Source organism: Schistocerca americana, chromosome 8, assembly GCF_021461395.2.
Source record: "Schistocerca americana isolate TAMUIC-IGC-003095 chromosome 8, iqSchAmer2.1, whole genome shotgun sequence".
NCBI classification, from domain to species: Eukaryota; Metazoa; Arthropoda; class Insecta; order Orthoptera; family Acrididae; genus Schistocerca; species Schistocerca americana.
In genome coordinates this window covers 153,757,274-153,779,522 of record NC_060126.1, presented here as the reverse complement: position 1 = coordinate 153,779,522, position 22,249 = coordinate 153,757,274, and the positions used below count along the sequence as shown (strand labels likewise).

Below are 22,249 nucleotides of genomic sequence, written 5' to 3'. Positions count from 1 at the left end.
CTGTGAGGGGGACCCAAATGCTGGCTGGAAAAAAACCTGTAATGTCATCAGGGGTGAGGGTAATTAATTGATCAATTAATTAATTTGAATAATTAATTTGATATCAAACTTCCTGGCAGATTAAAACTGTGTGCCCGACCGAGACTCGAACTCGGGACCTTTGCCTTTCGCGGGCAAGTGCTCTACCAACTGAGCTACCGAAGCACGACTCACGCCCGGTACTCACAGCTTTACTTCTGCCAGGACATCTACATCAGCGCACACTCCGCTGCAGAGTGAAAATCTCATTCTGGAATTTGATATCAGTTTGATATCCTACCACAGTGCCTGAGCCTCATGTCACAAGTATTTCTGCACTGATTGTCCTACGCAAACGTGAAACTGGAGCACTAAACGGTGACATCACACTCGTTCTTGCTCCACTGCTGCACTGTGTACCATGTTTAACCTTACCACCGCCATACACCTCACATCTCGCGCCTCTCATGTCCATTCTGTGTACAGTGCTAACATACTCCTCAGGCATGAATTTTTGTATGTTTCACCACTTGAGGTTCCATCTATGTTGCACTAAGCCATTTCTGATGTCACATCCATGTGAGCCACACCAAGCTCTTCTGACCTCTCGTATGCCTCTCATGGAGACAGGACACATCCATTTCATTGACCGAGCATTATGCATCCCGTGCATGCCCTATCAGTTTTCGAGCCACAAAACACCATGCTTCTGTGACCACCTCATAGTATGTTACATCATCCAATGTCTATGCTCCGTACAACATGATGTCCGTGCCATCCTTGTTGCATGATTCCATGTTGCCACATGAGAGGCCCTTCCAAGAAGATGTGGCAACCGCACACTACATGCTCTGTCACTCCTTCACTGGCCGCGTCAGTCTGTGCCATGCTCTCCATGTACAACTGATGGACAATCTCCACACCACCCAGACTTATTTTAAACTGCCCTCATTCCATACTGACTTTCTAATAGTATGGTTCGTCCTACGCGAGTGTTTGATGTCCACCCATGGGATCGTCGATGATGATGCAAGATTTATGACCTTTCATCCATTTCGGTCGAGACACTGACATAATCAGCGACCTGTTGCTGCAGCAACCACTTACAGCAAGTACAATTCGACTAAGGATCTGCTGCTGCAGCACATTTGAATCGACTAAGGATTTGTTGCTCCAGCATCTCTCACATTCCCTAGAACAGCAACTACACATAATTATGCGTGAAGAAACTCTCAGTGACAACCCATCATTCTCTCTCTTGGGGCACCTACAGACGCAGATTGATCAGTTGCTGATGCCTGATAGCTCACTCTGGACACTGTGGCTGTTGAAACTCCCACACACGTCTGGACTGCAATGCCATCACACGAGGATGACCTCCTTGATGCCAGACTTTGTCTTGTGCACGAAATGCACACCCTACCATAGCATCATAACCTCATGAATGGGTACTCTGACATCAGCAGGGCCATCGCCCCACTTGGCTTCAAGGCGACCGAGGCAACATACTACTGCTAAGCTGGCCTGAGTTTACCCATCGCCGCCAGCCGCCAACACTGGCTGTGCTCCACTCAGCCATGACAAGTCCCAGGTGACCTGACACCATCCGATCCACCCAGGGACCAACAACCACTGCCAAACCGTGCGACCTTCACAGTGCAGACAGACAACAATCACTGAACAATACAGCAAATACGTTCACCTCATTCGTCCGCCGCCCCCCCCCACCGCCCACCACCCCGCCATTACTGTTTACAAACATGTCCTTTGATAGTTGAGCGGTACTGTTGGTTCCATAGAAGATATGGGCAGGAGGCAAGCAACTGCAAGCGCCCAAACAAGCACAGCAGCCTGCCATAGGCTCACCAGGCCGTTCTACAACCACAATACGCCTTAATAAACCTCACCTGCTCAAGTCTGCCATCTCACGTCGCCCTTCCGACGGCTCACGCTTGTTTGTTTATGACCATCCGAAGCAGACCTACTTCCTCATCGACAAGGGCGCTGACGTCAGCATCCTCCCACCAGCTCGAGTGTCGACTGCTCTCTCGCCATTATCACTCCAATTATATGCCGAAAACGATACTGCCATTATGGTTGCTGGCAGTGCCTCAATCACTTTGGACTTGGGCTTGTAGAATCACATGCGCCGGACTTCCTTGTCGTTAAGGTGGTCGAGCTGGTCCTGGGTGCACAATTTCTGCATCACTACCACCTGCTTCCTGACCTCGCCCATGGTTTGTTACCACACCGTGATGGTCAGCAGACCGTCATTGGAATTATCAACAAAGTTCTTCGTTGACACTCCTGTCCGCCTCCCACCTCCTCATCACATGGAGGTATACCACTGCAACTCCTCCTAAAGTGGTCAGCGCTCTTCAGCAAACTTCCTCTGCTGTCCAACTATTCTTTGCTATAGATCACAAATCACGAGATACAGAAACATGAATCTTTCTCAACGCATTGCTCATTCTGCAGCATTACTTTATGCAGCCAAGCACAACCTTGCAGCCGCACTACACCTCTGCACCTTTGGAGGATACCAACGTACTTCCAGTGCCTATCTGCAAAGAATCTGAACAGGTTAGTGAAGTGCTGTATCCAACTTCAGTATACGATTCTGACAGTGTACCCATGGCTCTGTCCAGTGACCCGGCGCTACAATGCAGCGTGTTTCTGGTCACAGGTTTGCACGCTGTTTTCAGACCACATGCAGTTTGTTCTGTTCACGATGGTACTGTTCATCATGTAAACACTACCCAGCCCACCTGTCCGACGTAGACCTTGACGCCTCCTTCCCCTCAAACTTAGAGTGACGAAGGCCGCCACAGGCAAACTAATGGAGGCATGCATCATCCATCCATCTGACAGCCCTGGGCGTACCCTATAAAGCTCATTTTAAAGAAAGACAAATCGTGGCGCTTATGTGGCGACTATCATGGATCAACGACCGAACTATTACAGACAGCTATCCAGATCCTAATTTACGGGACTTCGTTCAGATGTTGGCTGGCGCCAAATTATTCAACGTTATCGACTGTAAAACAACATACCTCCAGATTTCCATGGTGGAAGAGGACATGCCGAAGACAGCAATCACTACAAAACTCTTTGAGTTTTTATATGTGCCTTAAGGATTAAAAAAACGCTGCACAAACTTTTGTTCAGTCTACCATTTTGTTATGCCTACATAGATGACGTCCTTATATTCTCACCATCAGCGGAGAGCATGATGCTCACTTACAACAAGTCCTCAACAGACTAGCTGCCCATGGGGTCATAATTAACGAAGACAAATGCCTGTTATAACAAGGCCACATGACATTCATCAGCTACCACGTAGATGACTCAGGCATCCGCCTGACGCCAGAAAAGCCTGACTAGATGTGACTCTTGCCACCTCCTTCCCCCTATCAAGAGTTACGTAGAATTTCGGTCTTCATAAATTTCTAAAGGAGTCACATCCCATGTGCAGCTGAGACTCTCCTTCCTCTGACTGAAGTCCTGTGTGGAAAGAATACTGTGGGATAAAGCTGCCCCAGGTGGACACATCCTATGCAATCCACCTTTCATAAAACCAAGGATGACACACTGCATGCGACTACTGTGGCTCATCTGTCTCCCAACGCCCGCTTTACAGTAAAAGCAGACGCGAGTGACTTGTTACAACAGGAGATACCTTTGACCATTAGCCACTCGCCATCTAAGCGGTTGTCCGCTACTATCGAGAAGAGATAGAGGGCAGACCTCTTACTGTTTACATAGATCACTGTCCCCAGGCTGACACAATACACAACCCATCTGAGGACCCCTCCCCCGACGCGTATCGATACCTCTATTTCATTTCACAGTTCATGATCAGTGTGCGTTATGTCAAAGGAACTGACAACACTGCTGAAGACTAATCGTTGTGCATTATCTCTTCCTCCACCTGGCTTGATTACAAATGGATCTCTGAGGCACAAGTCTTACAGAACCTCCTTCGTGACTTGGACACAGGGCTCAAACTTCAACAATGTACCTTTCCTGGCTCCACCAAACCAAAATGGTGCAACGTTTCCCACGACTCGGTGGATCCGACCAGTCGTCCTGAAACCTTTTCGGAAACAAATCTGCAATCTCATCCACAATCTCGCACACCATAGGGTATGGCCCGCTGTATTTTTAGTGACAGAACATTTCGTGTGAACTCTCACACGTGGAAAGACTTCACCACATGTACCAGAGTGTGCATCCCATGCCACCACACTCAGTCTCCCCTTGGAAAATTCCTGATCCCCTAGCGGCGGTTCCAACACGTGCACATGGATGTGAGAGGACGACATTAAGTCCCAGATGGACAGTGTTATTTTATTTCATCAACTAATACAGTTATGCAGTGAGTTAAGGCCACACCTATTACTGATTCATCCATCGAAACTGTTACTTAAGCTTTCGTCAATACTTAGATGTCACGTTTTGGCTGCCCTCTATCACTCACTACCGATCAGGGCAGACAGTTTGAGTCCTCTCTATTCAATGAATTGTGTCATCTTTGTGGCTGCCACCATTTCCATACCATATCACACACACACACACACACACACACACACACACACACACACACACACACACACACACACACGGTCGATTGGTGTCATTCAAAGACAGCACAGCACATTTAAAGTGTCACTAATGTGCCGTCCTGAATCTTTGATAAAAGCCTTCCCTGGGTATTGCTCAGCGTCTACACCAATCATAAGAAAGACCTTGACGCTTCTTTAGCAGAGATTCTGTATGGCGAGACATTATCTCTTCCCGACGATTTCGTCATAGAGGCTACATCCCTCATAGATCGTGACCTGCCAGAGCTTGTCGCCCGCATCAGCGCCACATACAGAACTTGCCCCCCCCCCCCAAATCACACCATGCAATGTAACGGTTCTTTGCCCTTAAGGACCTTCCCACCTGCTCACATGTGATGCTACGCGTTGACGCTGTTAGACTGGCCTTGCACCCGCCAAATACAGGCCCTCATAAAGTAGTTACTCATGGCATGGAACACATTTGAAGCCATGATTTGGGGCAAACAATCAACAGGGTTTGTTAATTGATTGAAGCTGGCTCTGCAGCCGCCATTTAACACAGAACCCAACCAACCGTCTTCTATCCCTTTCACACTGCAGCTCAACCTCTCCAACTTTCTCCCGGACAATATATCTGTGACTCTTGTTGATGAAAACCTGGTCGCCAGGAGATCTGGAGCGAGCACGATTTTGCTCTGTTGCCACCACACCTCGCCTATACAGGCCAACATGTACACAGTGGAATTGACATCCCAACTCACTACTAAGGGCTTCCTCATTATAACCGCCCCAGTTTATGGTGCTCTGTCCAAGCTACAGCCATCAGTAGACTTGCAACATTGGCCACTCCACCGTCGACGGCTACCGCCTAGGCTGCTACCGACGATAGCGCACTGATACTAGCTACTTCCATCTATGCATGCGTCCTCTCGCCTCCTGACGCAGTCAGAGACTACGAGCTCTCCAGCTTTACTGTGGCCATTGCCCCATCACAGATCTATGCTGATACCTTACCACCTCCTCATGTGCTTCCCCTTCTCCTGTAATCCACACTAAGGCAGGGGGGGGGGGGGGGAGGCGTGCCTCTAACTGACAAAATAAACATCACTGCCATGTGCAATAGAGTGAACAATAATATCTGTGATGGTTCAGTATGTGTTGAACCTCGGACCAGTGCAGATCGTGATGTAATTCTGTCCAGCAAAAAAAGCAAAGATTTATCTACCACATTCTGCGTATCGTTTATTACATTTGCACTACCACTGGTACTGCATTTCCTACAGCTACTTGTATGCAATGGGCTCTCACAACTGTCATGTGAATATGGAATCGATGCATTCGGTACGGACATAATCAACGCTGTCTATGATCTCAAAGACCTCAAGCGACTAGCACATGAGAGATAAAATGTATTGTTGGCTCTGCCATCCTGATATGCACAGCTAAATAATGTACCTTGGGACAGGAAATGGGCTTAGTCACGGAAGGACTAGTATCCACACACAGACAGTGTGATGACGTCTGGACGGTTACAACCTCTCAGCATGGCAACAAACAGCAAAGTGCAGACTGTTGTGCAACCAATGGCAACACAAGATGCAGATTGGGCACCATGTCAACTTTGTAGGTGAGCCTCTGTTCTGCGTACTGCGCCAAGATGAATGTATGCCTTTGTAGAGGCTATGAGGAGAACGAAAGTAGCTATATCGTCCTACGGATCCAGTCATAGGATTGACGATATGTGGTGGCGTTAGTTACATAACAGAATCACCTCTGGTTTGGACAACCGACAGTTTGGACAGTAAACACGAAAGATTCATCTGAATGGGATATAAATCAGTAGATGTGATGCACATGTAAAGAAAAACAAATTATTACAGTTTCAGAAAAATTGGATGATTTATTCAAGAGAAGAACTGCAGAACTTGAGCAAGTCAATATTGCCTTGATCTACCTCTGGACCTTATGCAAGCAGTCATTCGGCTTGACATTGATTGACAGAGTTGTTGGATGTCCTCCAGAGGGGTATCGTGCCAAATTCTGCCCAGTTGGTGCTTTAGATCGCTAAATTCCCAAGATGGTTGGAGGGCCATGCACATGATGCTCCCAATGTTCTCAGCTGGGAAGAGATGAGCGACCTTGCTGTAAAGGTATGTTTCAGAAAGCACAAAGACAAGCAACAGAAGTTCTTGCGGTGTGTGGGTGGGCATTATCGTGCTGAAATGTAATTCCAGGATGGTATGGCGTGAAAGGCAACAAAATGGGACGTCGAATATCATCGATGTACCGCTGTTCAGAAAGGGTGCCCCTAAAGGGGTCCTGCTGTGAAGTGAAATGCCACACTACACTACGTGGCACTTCTGTGTTTTAAACGGCAAACCATATATACACCTATATTACCTACAAATATGATACTGTACTCTACTCACCATACTGTCTATTTTTATGGTTACCTGTGAATATATACATTTAGAACACCTTCTTAATACTTTATAGCGTATGTGTCTACTTTTGGACAACAATAGAGCAGCGATTCTGTGTCGCATGGATTCGACCAGTCCTTGATAGGTTTTCAGAAGTAGAAATCGATCAACAGATCATGCAGTTACTACAAAGTACCACTTGTGGTTTGTGGGCACCGCACTGTATTTAGTGGCCACAACATCATCATTGCTTCACTGTTATGTTCCTAAAATCACTATAGCAGGATTGTGACAATGGCATTTATCCTGCTGGACGATACCATTTCTGTTGTGGAAGACATCAAGAGCGATAGGATGTAGGATATAAGCTGTACTGTTCACTTTGTTGACATATGTCATGGTGTCTTCAGTTACTACCACAGGTCCCATGGAACATAAATAAATCGCCCATAGGATAATGTTTCCCCTTGTCTCCTTGGGACAGTCGGTGTCTGGTAAAGACATTCGCCTGGATGATGACATATCTAGACACGACCATCGAGCTGGGGTAACAATAAATGTAGTTTATTCGACCGGACAGCATGTTTCCATTGACCAATGGCTCATCAGGTGCATGTGTGTGTGTGTATACACCTGGTCCAGCCACACAGTTGTTGTAAAGTCGAAATTGACCGATTTATCTGGCGTCCAAAAGGGCATGATCATTGACTTCGAGCCAAGGATGGAAGCATTTCCGAAACGGCTAAGTGTGCAAACTGTTCGTGTGCTGCCGTGGTTAAAGTATTCCGTCAATTGCAAAATGACGCTATCCAAAACCTGTGCGGGGACAACTGTGGTGCCCTACACGTTATAGATGACAGGGGTGAAGGACGGTTGCACAGATGTGTACCAAAAGATGTGCAACTGTTGAGCAGCTGACCACCCAGCTGAAACAAGGGGCTACCAGAGGTGAATAGGAGTACTACACAACTGCTATATCAGTCACTAAATAAGAAGCCACTAGCTGATACACCAATGACTTTATTTGTCGTGTTTTGGGTAGAACCCATTTCGTATTATCTGCAAACCAGAAATACACAGCAAATGACAGAAAATGTAACTGTACAAAGGATATGGATGAGCATGAAACTACAAGTATCGTCAAAATTAAACAGCTGAAATACACACCGTGAACATCTTGGTGATCTTATATATAAAGATACTATGTAACATACAAAGCTGTGTTGCTGGACTAACTGACCAACAACAACGCGATAACCAGGGAGACAATTTAAGCCACAAGATGCCGATGATGAATACAAAAGTATTGCCATGCAGCGACAAAAGCCGAAAAATATTTTTTTTTCATCTGAAGTACACAAAATACATCTTTTATAGAGTGTGAATAATAAAATGAAAGAAGAGTAGAAATCTACAGTTAACCAGAAAATGCCATCGATAAAATGGAATACCTACAAAATGACAGAAAACATAATAAAAATTCCAGAACCGTTACAAAAATTGAAACATAATTAAATAAATGAAACAAGTAAAGGGAAACGATTTAATAATGTGCAATAAAACAGAAATAATAGAGCAATCGTAAGATAGGGCAAGGACTGGAACCCTCGAAAGATTAGGGGAGAGGGAGAGCGCAAGTAAAGCTTATTAAAAGATGAAATACATAACGTAATAATAAAAGACCACAGGAATGCAAAGGAAAATAGAGGGCATAATATAATTTCCAAAGCGTTAGGCTAAATAGCCACAAGAACCTATTCGCTACATGAATGTTAATTATAACATTATCCTTGAAGGATGCCAGGGACTCAAACCCTCGAGAAATATGTATATAAAAGAAGTTATATGTATGGTGATCTGTTGCGTGGAGGTAGAGATATGAGGAACTGGATAATACATGCAGGAATGCTTGGAATTACAGGCTCAGTATTTCACTGAATATTTTAAAGAACCACTTGCATCTAGAAGACAACTGTTCGTTCAAAATTAAGAATGGGTCGTTCGAATGGTGCATAAAGACTTCTAACTGCTCTGATATATCCTGCTCACGCTGTTTTGGCTCAGTGTGGACTGTCTGCAGTACTCTATCTATGGGTAACATAATGTGCCATTCTTGCGATAAATGGCAACTAAGTACAGAATTATTTTTATAATTGTGTTCACGAAACCTAGTGACAAACTTTCTACCAGTTTGACCCACGTAAACTGAATCACAGGAACGATATTTAATTTTGTAGACGCCTGCGCTGTTGTATTTGCAAGGTTTGTCCTCAACATAAAAAAATGGTTCAAATGTCTCTGAGCGCTATAGGACTTAACTTTTGAGGTCATCAGTCCCCTGGAACTTAGAACTACTTAAACCTAACTAACCTAAGGACATCACACACATCCATGCCCGGGGCAGGATTCGAACCTGCGACCGTAGTGGTCACGCGGTTCCAGACTGTAGCGCCTAGAACTGCTTGGCGTTGTCGGTGGATCACGATAGCAAATATCCTTTAACTTTCCCCAGAGAAATAAATCCGGGGACGTCAGATCCAGTGAACGTGTGGGCCATGGTATGGTGCTTCGACGACCAGTACCCCTGTCATGAAATACGCTATTCAGTACCGCTTCAACCGCACGCGAGCCGGACATCCATCATGTTGGAAGTACACCGCCATTCTGTCAATCAGTGAAACATCTTGTAGTAACATCGGCAGAACATTACGTAGGAAATCAGCATACATTGCACCATTTAGATTGCCATCGATAAAATGGGGGCCAATTATCCTTCCTCCCATAATGCCGCACCATACATTAACCCGCCAAGGTCGCTGATGTTCCACTTGTCGCAGTCATCGTGGATTTTCCGTTGCCCAATAGTGCATATTATGCCGGTTTACGTTACCGCTGTTGGTGAGTGACGCTTCGTAGCTAACTAGAACGCGTGCAAAAAATCTGTCATCGTCCCGTAATTTCTCTTGTTCCCAGTGGCAAAACTTTACACGACGTTCAGAGTCGTCGCCATGCAATTCCTGGTGCGTAGAGATATGGTCGGGGTGCAATCGATGTTGATGTACCATTCTCAACACCGACGTTTTTTAGATTCTCGCGCATTTTGTCTGCTACTGATGTGCGGATTAGCCGCGTCAGCAGCTAAAACACCTACTCGGGTATCATCATGTGTTGCAGAACGTGGTTGACGTTTCACATGTGGCTGAACACTTACTGTTTCCTTAAATAACCTAACTATCCGGCGAACGGTCCGGACACTTGGATGATGTCGTCCAGGATACCGAGCAGCATACATAGCACACGCCCGTTGGGCATTTTCATCACAATAACCATACATCAATACGATATCGACCTTTACCGCAATCGGTAAACAGTCCATTTTAACACGGGTAATGTATCACGAAGTAAATACCGTCCGCACTGGCGGAATGTTATGTGATACCACGTACTTATACGTTTGGCCGGCCGGAGTGGCCGAGCGGTTGTAGGCGCTTCAGTCTGGAACCGCGCGACCGCTACGGTCGCAGGTTCGAATCCTGCTTCGGGCATGGGTGTGTGTGATGTCCTCAGGTTAGTTAGGTTTAAGTAGTTGTAAGTTCTAGGGGACTGATGACCACAGCTGTTAAGTCGCATAGTGCTCAGAGCCTTTTGAACTTATGACTTTTACAGCGCCATCTATCACAAATCGAAAAAAGTGGTCCAACTAAAACATTCATATTTCTTTACGTACTGCACGAATATGTAATAAAAAACGAGGGTTCCTGTTTAAAAAAACGCAGTTGATATCCGTTTGACGTATGGCAGCGCCATCTAGCGGGCCAACCATAGCGCCATCTGGTTTCCGCCTTCAAGCTAGACAAGTTTCGCCCTTCGTAGTTTTTTCGTTTGACGCTTATTTCGTGAGATAATTGGCCGGGTCACTATCAATGGATCACCCTGTATATCCCTGGGGACGATTTCCAACCCTACATGCAGTATGTTATTCTTCTGTAGGATGGCATCTACCAGCAAGACAATGGAATGTACCACGCAGCTCACAGTGTACGTGCGTGGAATGATGAGCACCAGTTTGAGTTTACCGCACTCCTCTGACCACCAACCTCCGCAGATTTACACCCAATCGACAATCTGTGGTACCACCTCGAGCGGGCTGCTCGCACCATGGATCCTCAACCGTGAATCCTAGCGCAGCTGGCCACTGCACTATAGTAAGCTGACTCCACATCCCTGATTCTACCTTCCACAACCTCGTTGACGCTCTTCCTCCACATCTGCGCTACAAAAGGTGGTTATTCAAGTCTTGACAGTTGTTTGTATTCATGTGACCGGCCAGTGTATATATTCTCTGTTGTTTCTCTTATTGCAAGAACTTTGTTAGAAAAATATTGCATTTTACTATATTCATCTTTGTTAATCAGTTACGCTGATGTCATTACTTTTCTATTTGTGGATGTAGTGTAGAGTGCTCTCTGTAATACAGGAATTCACTTGAAAGTTACTTAAATGGTAGAAAGTAGTCGTGTGTCAATAAAATAAATACACAGAGATGCGAAAATACCACCTTCTGTTTAACAGTACTAACTCCTCTTTTGAGACAGACCCACCGTCACCAATGAATGATTGTCCCAAATCTATGGGTTGAAATATTGGAAGTCATAGAGGCTCCTAAACTGACTACTTTGACACAAGGAAATAATAATCGCAAAGAAATATTTAATTTTTTATTAATGTATGTAAACTTGTACCTTGTAGTCACAACTATTCATAACAACTTTTCAGTGTCAATACGAGGGCATGCTGAAACGTGATGACTCCGAATTTTTAATCAGAAAACTCTTAAAGCTTTTTAAATAAAACAAACATTATTTGCATTTTACATCTTTATGCTTTATGTCTACGTGTTTATTTCTCTACAAGTCACTTTGGCGATGAACACATTTCTCCCAACGAGAGATCATTTTGTTGATACCGTCATTGTAGAATGTTTGTTGACGAAGCCACAACCTCACCTCTGCTTGCACCGCTTCATCACTATCATAGTGAAATATTCGAAGATGTTCTTTAAGTTTGTAAAAAACATGCAAATCGGATGGGTCAAGTCAGGCCCGTGAGGAGGATGATCGGCAACCGTGAACTCAGGGCAGAGGCCGCAGCGCTCATTGTGTGGTCTGGCATTTTCATACTGGACAAGAGGGAGCTCCATGTGTGAACGAACTACTCGAATTCGAAACTCAATTACAGCACGCTCTTTCTTACGTATCAACGTAGTCACTTACACACCGCCTTGTTACACGCTACAATTTGGAGCCCCCTAGCGGAAGAGGCCTACAAAAAAGTAGACGTGAAGAATTAAGTCGTAGAATGTCAATAACATTTGTTTTAATTTAAAACCTTCAAGGATTTTCCTATAACAGATTCGGAGCATTAATGTTCAGCGTCGCCTCGTACTCGTACTTTGAGTCTCAATGTACAGGGTGTTTCAAAAATGACCGGTATATCTGAAACGGCAATAAAAACTAAACGAGCAGCGATAGAATTACACCGTTTGTTGCAATATGCTTGGGACAACAGTACATTTTCAGGCAGACAAACTTTCGAAATTACAGTAGTTACAATTTTCAACAACAGATGGCGCTGCGGTCTGGGAAACTCTATAGTACGATATTTTCCACATATCCACCATGCGTAGCAATAATATGGCGTAGTCTCTGAATGAAATTACCCGAAACCTTTGACAACGTGTCTGGCGGAATGGCTTCACATGCAGATGAGATGTACTGCTTCAGCTGTTCAATTGTTTCTGGATTCTGGCGGTACACCTGGTCTTTCAAGTGTCCCCACAGAAAGACGTCACAGGGGTTCATGTCTGGCGAATAGGGAGGCCAATCCACGCCGCCTCCTGTATGTTTCGGATAGCCCAAAGCAATCACACGATCATCGAAATATTCATTCAGGAAATTAAAGACGTCGGCCGTGCGATGTGGCCGGGCACCATCTTGCATAAACCACGAGGTGTTCGCAGTGTCGTCTGAGGCAGTTTGTACCGCCACAAATTCACGAAGAATGTCCAGATAGCGTGATGCAGTAATCGTTTCAGATCTGAAAAATGGGCCAATGATTCCTTTGGAAGAAATGGCGGCCCAGACCAGTATTTTTGAGGATGCAGGGACGATGGGACTGCAACATGGGGCTTTTCGGTTCCCCATATGCGCCAGATCTGTTTATTGATGAAGCCGTCCAGGTAAAAATAAGCTTCGTCAGTAAACCAAATGCTGCCCACATGCATATCGCCATCATCAATCCTGTGCACTATATCGTTAGCGAATGTCTCTCGTGCAGCAATGGTAGTGGCGCTGAGGGGTTGCCGCGTTTGAATTTTGTATGGATAGAGGTGTAAACTCTGGCGCATGAGACGATACGTGGACGTTGGCATAATTTGGACTGCAGCTGCAACACGGCGAACGGAAACCCGACGCCGCTGTTGGATCACCTGCTGCACTAGCTGCGCGTTGCCCTCTGTGGTTGCCGTACGCGGTCGCCCTACCTTTCCAGCACGTTCATCCGTCATGTTCCCAGTCCGTTGAAATTTTTCAAACAGATCCTTTATTGTATCGCTTTTCGGTCCTTTGGTTACATTAAACCTCAGTTGAAAACTTCGTCTTGTTGCAACAACACTGTGTTCTAGGCAGTGGAATTCCAACGCCAGAAAAATCCTCTGTTCTAAGGAATAAACCATGTTGTCTACAGCACACTTGCACGTTGTGAAGAGCACACGCTTACAGCAGAAAGACGACGTACAGAATGGCGCACCCACAGACTCCGTTGTCTTCTATATCTTTCACGTCACTTGCAGCGCCATCTGTTGTTGAAAATTGTAACTACTGTAATTTCGAAAGTATGTCCGCCTGAAAATGTACTGTTGTCCCAAGCATATTGCAACAAACGGTGTATTTCTATCGCTGCTCGTTTAGGTTTTATTGCCGTTTCAAATATACCGGTCATTTTTGAAACACCCTGTAAATAGGCTGTTTAGGTTTTTTTATTGGTAATGCCACATAGCGCTTTGTATGAAAATCACTGGCTGTGCTGTGTGCAGTCTGTGGTTGGTTTGCATTGTTGGAAGTCGCTATTGTAGTGTTGGGCAGTTGGCTGCGAACTGCGCGTAGCGTTGCGGAGTTGGAGGTGAGCCGCCAGCAGTGGTGGATGTGGGGAGTGAGATGGCGGAGTTTTGAGAGCGGATGATCTGGACGCGTGTCCATCAGAGAGAGTAAATTTGTAAGACTGGATGTCACGAACTGATATATATATATATATATATATATATATATATATATATATATTATGACTTTTGAACACTATTAAGGTAAATACATTGTTTGTTCTCTATCAAAATCTTTCATTTGCTAACTATGCCTATCAGTAGTTAGTGCCTTCAGTAGTTAGAATCTTTTATTTGGCTAGCAGTATTGGCGCTCGCTATATTGCAGTAGTTCGAGTAACGAAGATTTTTGTGAGGTAAGAATTCATGAAAGGTATAGGTTATTGTTAGTCAGGGCCATTCTTTTCTAGGGATTACTGAAAGTTAGATTGCGTTGCGCTAAAAATATTGTGTGTCAGTTTAGTGTTGATCAGAATAAGTAAAGAGAGTAATGTCTGAGTACGTTCAGTTTTGCTCAGCTGTTTGAAAAGCAAATAATGTAAGAGGTTTATCAGCACAGTAATTCATTAATTTTTCTAAGGGGACGTTACATATGGAAAGTCATAATATATACGTCAGTTCATGACATCCAGTCTTACAAATTTCCTCTCTCTGATGGACACGCGTCCAGATCATCCGCTCTCAAAACTCCGCCATCTCACTCCCCACATCCACCACTGCTGGCGGCTCACCTCCAACTGCGCAATGCTACGCGCTGTTCACAGCCAACTGCCCAACACTACAATAGCGACTTCCAACAATGCAAACCAACCACAGACTGCACACAGCACAGCCAGTGATTTTCATACAGAGCGCTACGTGGCGTTACCAATATAAAAACCTAAACAGCCTACTTACATCAAGTGATGGATTAAATCAGCGCATAAAATTAGGTGCAGTCGCCCATGTATCCCTGAAGTCAGTTGCACAATGCGGATGGCAGCATGTACCCTGCTAATCAATCCCTCTCTAGTTTCTACTCACTTTTGAGCTATTTCATGACGCCCTCCTGACTACGACCAAACACCGTAATGAATTCTGAAATGTGAATAACAGGCAAACGAGAACCTTGCCCAGCAGCCTCTGGCTTCACTGATCGAGATCCTCTTACGTTTCTGTCCACAGAACCAGTCCATAACTTTAAACAGTGGTAAACTGTCTCATGGACATACCACAGACAATCGTGTATCATTTTTTTAAACTAACTCGTTGAAAATCGTTCCGAGACGTCAGACATCTACAAACATGTGCCCTACACGTATTTCTCATCAAAACTTCAAACCATTATTTCGAAGTATTGATTCATTATATGAGAATACAAAGTGAGTCAACTAAGACTTGCATCACTAATATTGTGAAAATGGAAGCTGCTGTTGATGTTCAAATGTTGAAATGTGTGTGAGTTCCTATGGGACCAAACTGCTGAGGTCATCGGTCCCTAGGCTTACACACTACTTGAACTAACTTACGCTAAGTGCAACACATACACCCATGCCCGATGGAGGATTCGAACCTCCGACAGGAATGGCCGCCCGATTCGTGACATGGCGCCTGTAACCGCGCGGCCACTCCGCGCGGCCTGCTGTTGATGTACGGTTTTCACGAAATGGATTGGCAGTCAGGGGCTCGTACTATTAGCCAATCAACAGATTGTAATAATACGTGGAAAGTGTAGTTTTTGTGCAAACATACTCTTCTGTAAATGGAACAACGACTACTGACGTTAACAAACTAAATCTAGGATAAATTAGAATGTCAGTTGTTTTTGTTTCAGTTTCCTTGTCCGAGTTGTTTACCAGAAAAGTTTCCATACTGACTCTTGTTTGTGCCATTCAGCCTGCATAGTCGCTAGATACAATGTTGTTATGTTTGCTTACAGTGCGCTTGCTACTCAGTTAGTGTGTCACAGTCCCAGCAGCAGATCGTGAGTAGACGATGGGATTTACCAATGCAGAAAAAGCCGACATGCTCATAGTATATACACACACATAAAAAATAAGTTTTGCATTACCCCGGTTCCCGGAACTCCTGAAGATAGACGTTGACTGTGGATATTGTACCACAGACAGTCCCTTTGGCTGTTCAGAGATGTCACTAAATCCGCCAAAAGATGTAAACAGCCATGCATGAGCAGCTCCAATTAGACGGAAGGGTTCCGACAGCCGATCAGTTTCAGTCATTCCACCAGGAAGGAGGTACACGGCTCGTGTTGTCTGCAGTTCAGCCATGCCTAGACGGTCAGTATCGCGGTTTGATCGCGTCCCCATTGTTACTTTGTGTCAGGAAGGGCTCTCAACAAGGGATGTGCCCAGGCGTCTCGGAGTGAACCAAAGCGATGTTGTTCGGACATGGAGGAGATACAGAGAGACAGTAGCTATCGACGAAATGCCTCGCTCAGGCCGCCCAAGGTTTACTGCTGCAGTGGATGACCGCTACCTACGGATTATGGCTCGGATGAACCCTGACAACAACGCCACCATGTTGAATAATGCTTTTCGGCAAGCCACAGGACGTCGTGTTACGACTCAGACTGTACACAATAGGCTGCACGATGCCCAACTTCATTCTCTACGTCCATGGTGAGGCCCATCTTTGCAACCACGATGCCATGCAGTGCAGTACAGATGGGCCCAACAACATTCCGAATGGAGCGCTCGGGATTGACATCACGTCCTCTTCTCCGATGAGTGTGGCATATGCTTTCAACCAGACAATCTTCGGAGACGTTTTTGGAGTCAACCCAATCAGGCTGAACGCCTTAGGCGCACTGTCCAGCGAGTGCAGCAAGGTGGAGGTACCCCGGTGTTTTTGGGTGGCATTATGTGGGGCCGACGTACGCTGCTGGTGGTCATGGAAGGCGCCGTAACGGCTGTACAGAACGCGAATACCATCCTGCGACCGATAGTGCAACCATATCGGCAGCATATTGGCGAGGCATTCGTCTTCATGGATGACAGTTCGCGCCCCCATCGTGCACGTCTTGTGAACGACTTCCTTCAGGATAACGACATCGCTCGACAAAAGTTTCCAGCACGTTCTCCAGACATGAACCCTATAGAACATGCTTGGGATAAATTGAGAAGGGCTGTTTATGGACGACGTGACCCACCAACCACTCTGAGGGATCTACGCCGAATCGCCGTTGAGGAGGCGAACAATCTGGACCAACAGTGCCCTGATGAACTTGTGGATAATATGCCACGGCGAATACAGGCATGCATGAGTGCAAGAGGATGTGCGACTGGGTGTTAGAGGTACTGGTGTGGACCACCACCTCTGAAGTTCTCGCTGTATGGTGGTGCAACATGCAATGTGTGGTTTTCATGAGTTATAAAAAGGGCGGAAATGATGTTTATATTGATCTCTGTTCCAGTTTACTGTATAGGTTCCGAAACTCTCGGAACCAAGGTGATGCAAGCTTTTTTTGATGTGTATAGAAGGTGCAGAAAGAATGAAATTCGTTCTTTTAAGATATATGCGGCAAGTTAACCCAATAGATATCAACCATCTCGTCAATTATTTATCCACTTCTTCAACCAATTACGTGAAAATGGCAGTGTATCATTTACTGCACGTAACAGTAAGGAACGTCTACATAAGAGGAGAAAATTAACGCTCTTGCTACTGTTGCACTTGATCCGCACGTTAGTTCCCGCACAATCACTCAAGGAAGTGACATGAGTCAGGCAAGTATCATATGCATTCTCCACCGACATGGATTCCATCCCTATCACATCTCTGCATGGAAACGATTATGAGAATCGAGTTAAGTTTAGTACACGGGCGTTGCTACAAGATATTCAAGATATATCATGTATCTTGTTTAATGGTCTGTTGACTATCCCAGTTTGCTTCGTCAAGTGTAAGGTCAGCATCCACGTCGTGTAAACGTGTAGTGTGGGATAGTCAACCATCAGCTCATAGGCCCGTTTTTCATAGACAGAACGCAGATCGCGCACAAGTATCTCAGCCCCCTAAAAGACCATCTTGCACTGACGCTAGAAGACGATCCTCTGCAGACTAGAAGGAACCTGTGGTACCAACATGATGGCTGTCCAGCCCATAGTGCACAAGTACTACAGCATGTCTGCACGAACTGTTTCCAAATCGCTGGAATTGGACGAAGAGGACCAGTACATTAGCCGACCCATTTCCTGTGTTTGACTCCTGTAGACTTTTTTGTGGGGAGAGCTGAAAGACAGTGTTTACGAGGACACACCAACTACACTCGATGATATGCGACGACGTATTATTGCAGCCTTCTGGTACATCTCTGGTGAAATGCTAGCACATCTGCAGCAGTCGTTCCTTAGCCGACTGCAAAAGTGTATTGCCGCTCCTCATGGTCATTTTGAACACAGCCTGTGATGGTCAATTGTCTCGTTACTGATCAGAATCCACATAACCAGTGTACGCATTTGTGTTGTTTAATATGCGTTACCACAGGTATTATATAACTGTCGGTGTGGAAACTTTGCATAATACGATATCCCGTAAACGACTCACACTAGAATCCTGCAATAAACACCAATGACATTCTAATTTATCCTACTTTTGGTCTGTCAATGTCAATAGGCACTGTTTAATTTTTTTACAAATGTGTATGTTTGCACAAAAATACACTTTTTAAGTACACTACTGGCCATTAAAATTGCTACACCACGAAGATGACGTGCTGCAGATGCGAAATTTAACCGACAGGAAGAAGATGCTGTGATATGCAAATGATCAGCTTTTCAGAGCATTCACACAAGGTTGCCGCCGGTGGCGACACCTACAACGTGTTGACATGAGGAAAGTTTCCAACCGATATCTCATACACAAACAGCAGTCGACTGGCGTTACCTGGTGAAACGTTTTGATTCCTATTGTAAGGAGGAGAAATGCGTACCATCACGTTTCCGACTTTGATAAAGCTCGGATTGTAGCCTATCGCGATTGCGGTTTATCCTATCGCTACATTGCTGCTTGCGTTGGTCGAGATCCAATGACTGTTAGCAGAATATGGAATCGGTGGGTTCAGGAGGGTAATACGGAACGCCGTGATGGATCCCAACGGCCTCGTATCACTAGCAGTCGAGATGACAGGCAACTTATCCGCGTGGCTGTAACGGATCGCGCAGCCACGTCTCGATCCCTGAGTCAACAGATGGGGACGTTTGCAAGACAACAACCATCTGCACGAACAGTTCGACGATGTTTGCAGCAGCATGGACTATCAGCTCGAAGACCACGGCTGCGGTTACCCTTGACGCTGCATCACACACAAGAGCGCCTGCGATGGTGTATTCAACGACGAACCTGGGTGCACTAACGGCAAAACGTCATTTTTTCGGATGAATCCAGGTTCTGTTTACAGAACATGATGGTCGCATCCGTATTTGGCGATATCGCGGTGAACGCACATTGGAAGCGTGAATTCGTCATCGCCATACTGGCGTATCACCCGGCGTTAGGGTACGGGGTGCCATTGGTTACGCGTCTCGATCACCTCTTGTTCGCATTGACGACACTTTGAACAGTGGACGTTACATTTCAGATGTGTTACGACCCGTGACTCTACCCTTCATTCGATCCCTGCGAAACCCTACATTTCAGCAGGATAATGCGCGACTGCATGTTGCAGGTCCTGTGCGGGCCTTTCTGGATACAGAAAATGTTCGACTGCTGCCCTGGCCAGCACATTCTCCAGATCTCTCACCAACTGAAAACGTCTGGTCAATGGTGACCGAGCAACTGCCTCGTCACAATACGCCAGTCACTACTGTTGATGAACTGTGGTATCATGTTGAAGCTGCATGGGCAGCTGTACCTGTACACGCCATCAAATCTCTGTTTGATTCAATGCCCAGGCGTATCAAGGCCGTTATACGGCCAGAGGTGGTTGTTCTGGGTACTGATTTCTCAGGATCTATGCACCCAAATTGCGTGAAAATGTAATCACATGTCAGTTCTAGAATAACATATTTGTCCAATGAATAACCGTTTATCATCTGCATTTCTTCTTGGTGTAGCAATTTTAATGGCTAGTAGTGTATTACTACGATCAGGTTATTGGATAACAATACGAGCCCCTGCCTACCAATTCTGTGAAAACCGCACATCAATGACACTTTCCATTTGCGCAGTCTTTGCAGTGCAAATTGTGGGTGATTCAACCTACATTCTGTTTATGATCCTCACCTGTACGCGTAATTGTTTCTGAAATTTTCGCTTCAGCAGTAATTTTAGAGTGAGTGACTGTGTTATCAGGAAGAGTTCGAGGTTCCTGAGGAGGACGAGGAGGTGGCAGAAGAGGAGGAGGAGGAGTCAAAGAGTGTGCAGGAGGCCTGGGTCAGGCGGCAGCAGCTGCTGGACGAGTTCGACGCTTTGCACGACGAGGGGCAGAGGCTGCGCATCATGAACTTGCTGCTCCAGTCCAGGGTGCTGCGCTCCATGCGGCGGCCAAAGCACAAAGGCCGCGGCGCTTCGTCCACCGCCTCAGTAAGTCCGACTTCCTTACCTCTTCCCAGTACACTGCACACGCAGTGTGTCTCACAATCTGACCACTTAGTGGTAGCCACTAAACTCCCTTGTACAACTAGTTCACATGTGTTAACTCCAGAAGCGTGACAGTTCATTGCTAATGTCTACACTCCAGTGCAAGGCGGGATCAAATCCACTGTCTCCTGATGTCTGACGCCTCACTAATAATGTCTTCATTCCTCTGTGTCGCTGGACCACATTCATTGCTCGCCATTTTATTCCACTGCACAGCATGTCTACCCCGAAAGTCTCTCAAAACTTGACTTTCAGGTGTTAGCCTTTGCACTCTGCTACACTGTTAGTTAATATCAGGTGCGTCTGAAAGTCGGACCTTTCACTAGTCAACTTTACACTTCACTACGTGGTGAACACATCAGTATTAGCCATTACAATGCACTGCACGATGGGAGCACATCCACTACCTCCAAAAGTGTGACCCCTCTCGTTAAACTTCTACACATCATCAAACTTTGGATCCACATCCACAGCCTCTGAAAGTATGAACCCTCACTGCCAAACCCTACACTGCTGTGTATGGCGAAACCACAACCTCTGTCACCAGAAATTTTCCCTATTATTGATAGCCGTTTCATTCGACTGGAGAGCAGATCCAACTCAAGAACCTCTCAGACCTTATGACTGACTGCTAGTCACTACACTTAACTACACAGTTATTTTGTATCTGATGACTGTGGACGTCTGAACTCTCGCAGCTGACGAGTACACTTCGCTACTTTGCAGGATCACATTCACTGCCTCAACGAGTCTGACACTGCACTGTTGGGTGCTACATTCCACCCATGGTGGGACCACGTCCATGTTCCAAGACGTTTGATCACACACTACTTACCTCTACACTTCAATGCATTGCTGGACCGTATACACTATTTTAATAAGTTACATGAATAACTGCTAGCCACGACATTCCACTGTAAGAAGAGAAAAAATACACAGCCTCCAGAAGTCTGACTCTCACCACCAGCCTCTGCTGTCCTCTGTACAATGGGCCCACATCCACTACCTCCAGAAATCCCAATAAACGCTGGCAGCGTCCACAATCCACTGTGTGGTGGGACCACATCTACTGCCTCCATAAGACTGAGCCATTGCTGCCAACGTTTACACTCCACTGTATGGTGGGATCAGATCCACTGTCTCCAGAATGCTGACCCATCATTGCTAGCCATATCAACATATTGTACAGCACTTATACCTCCAGAGTCTCTCAAAACTAAACCATTCACTGATAGCCACTACATTCTGCTGCACAGTTTGTAGAGATCTGGTGCCTCTGGAAGTCTGACCTCTCATTCTAACCTCTACACTCTGCTTCAGGGTAGGATCAGCACAACTGCCTCAAGATGTTTGACACATCACTGTCAGCCATTTCATTAGACTGCAGAGTTCGTCCAACTAGTCTCTCAAAACCTTACAGCTCACTGCTCTCCTCTACACTCTTCTACATGGTTCACATCTGGAGCCTCTGGAAGTCTGACCATTACTACTATCTTCCACTGCCTCCA

At 45.7% G+C, this 22,249-nt stretch overlaps 1 protein-coding gene across 1 annotated transcript in view; it reads left to right on the top strand.

Annotated features, from left to right (window-relative positions):
* Positions 1–22,249, top strand: part of LOC124545641 (coiled-coil domain-containing protein 96-like) — a 195,007-nt gene that overhangs the window by 47,052 nt on the left and 125,706 nt on the right. Inside the window, exons 4-5 of the mRNA XM_047124587.1 lie at positions 2,497–2,601; positions 20,454–20,684. Coding sequence (XP_046980543.1) covers positions 2,497–2,601; positions 20,454–20,684 — 336 coding nt within the window. The remainder of the gene's footprint in view (positions 1–2,496; positions 2,602–20,453; positions 20,685–22,249) is intronic.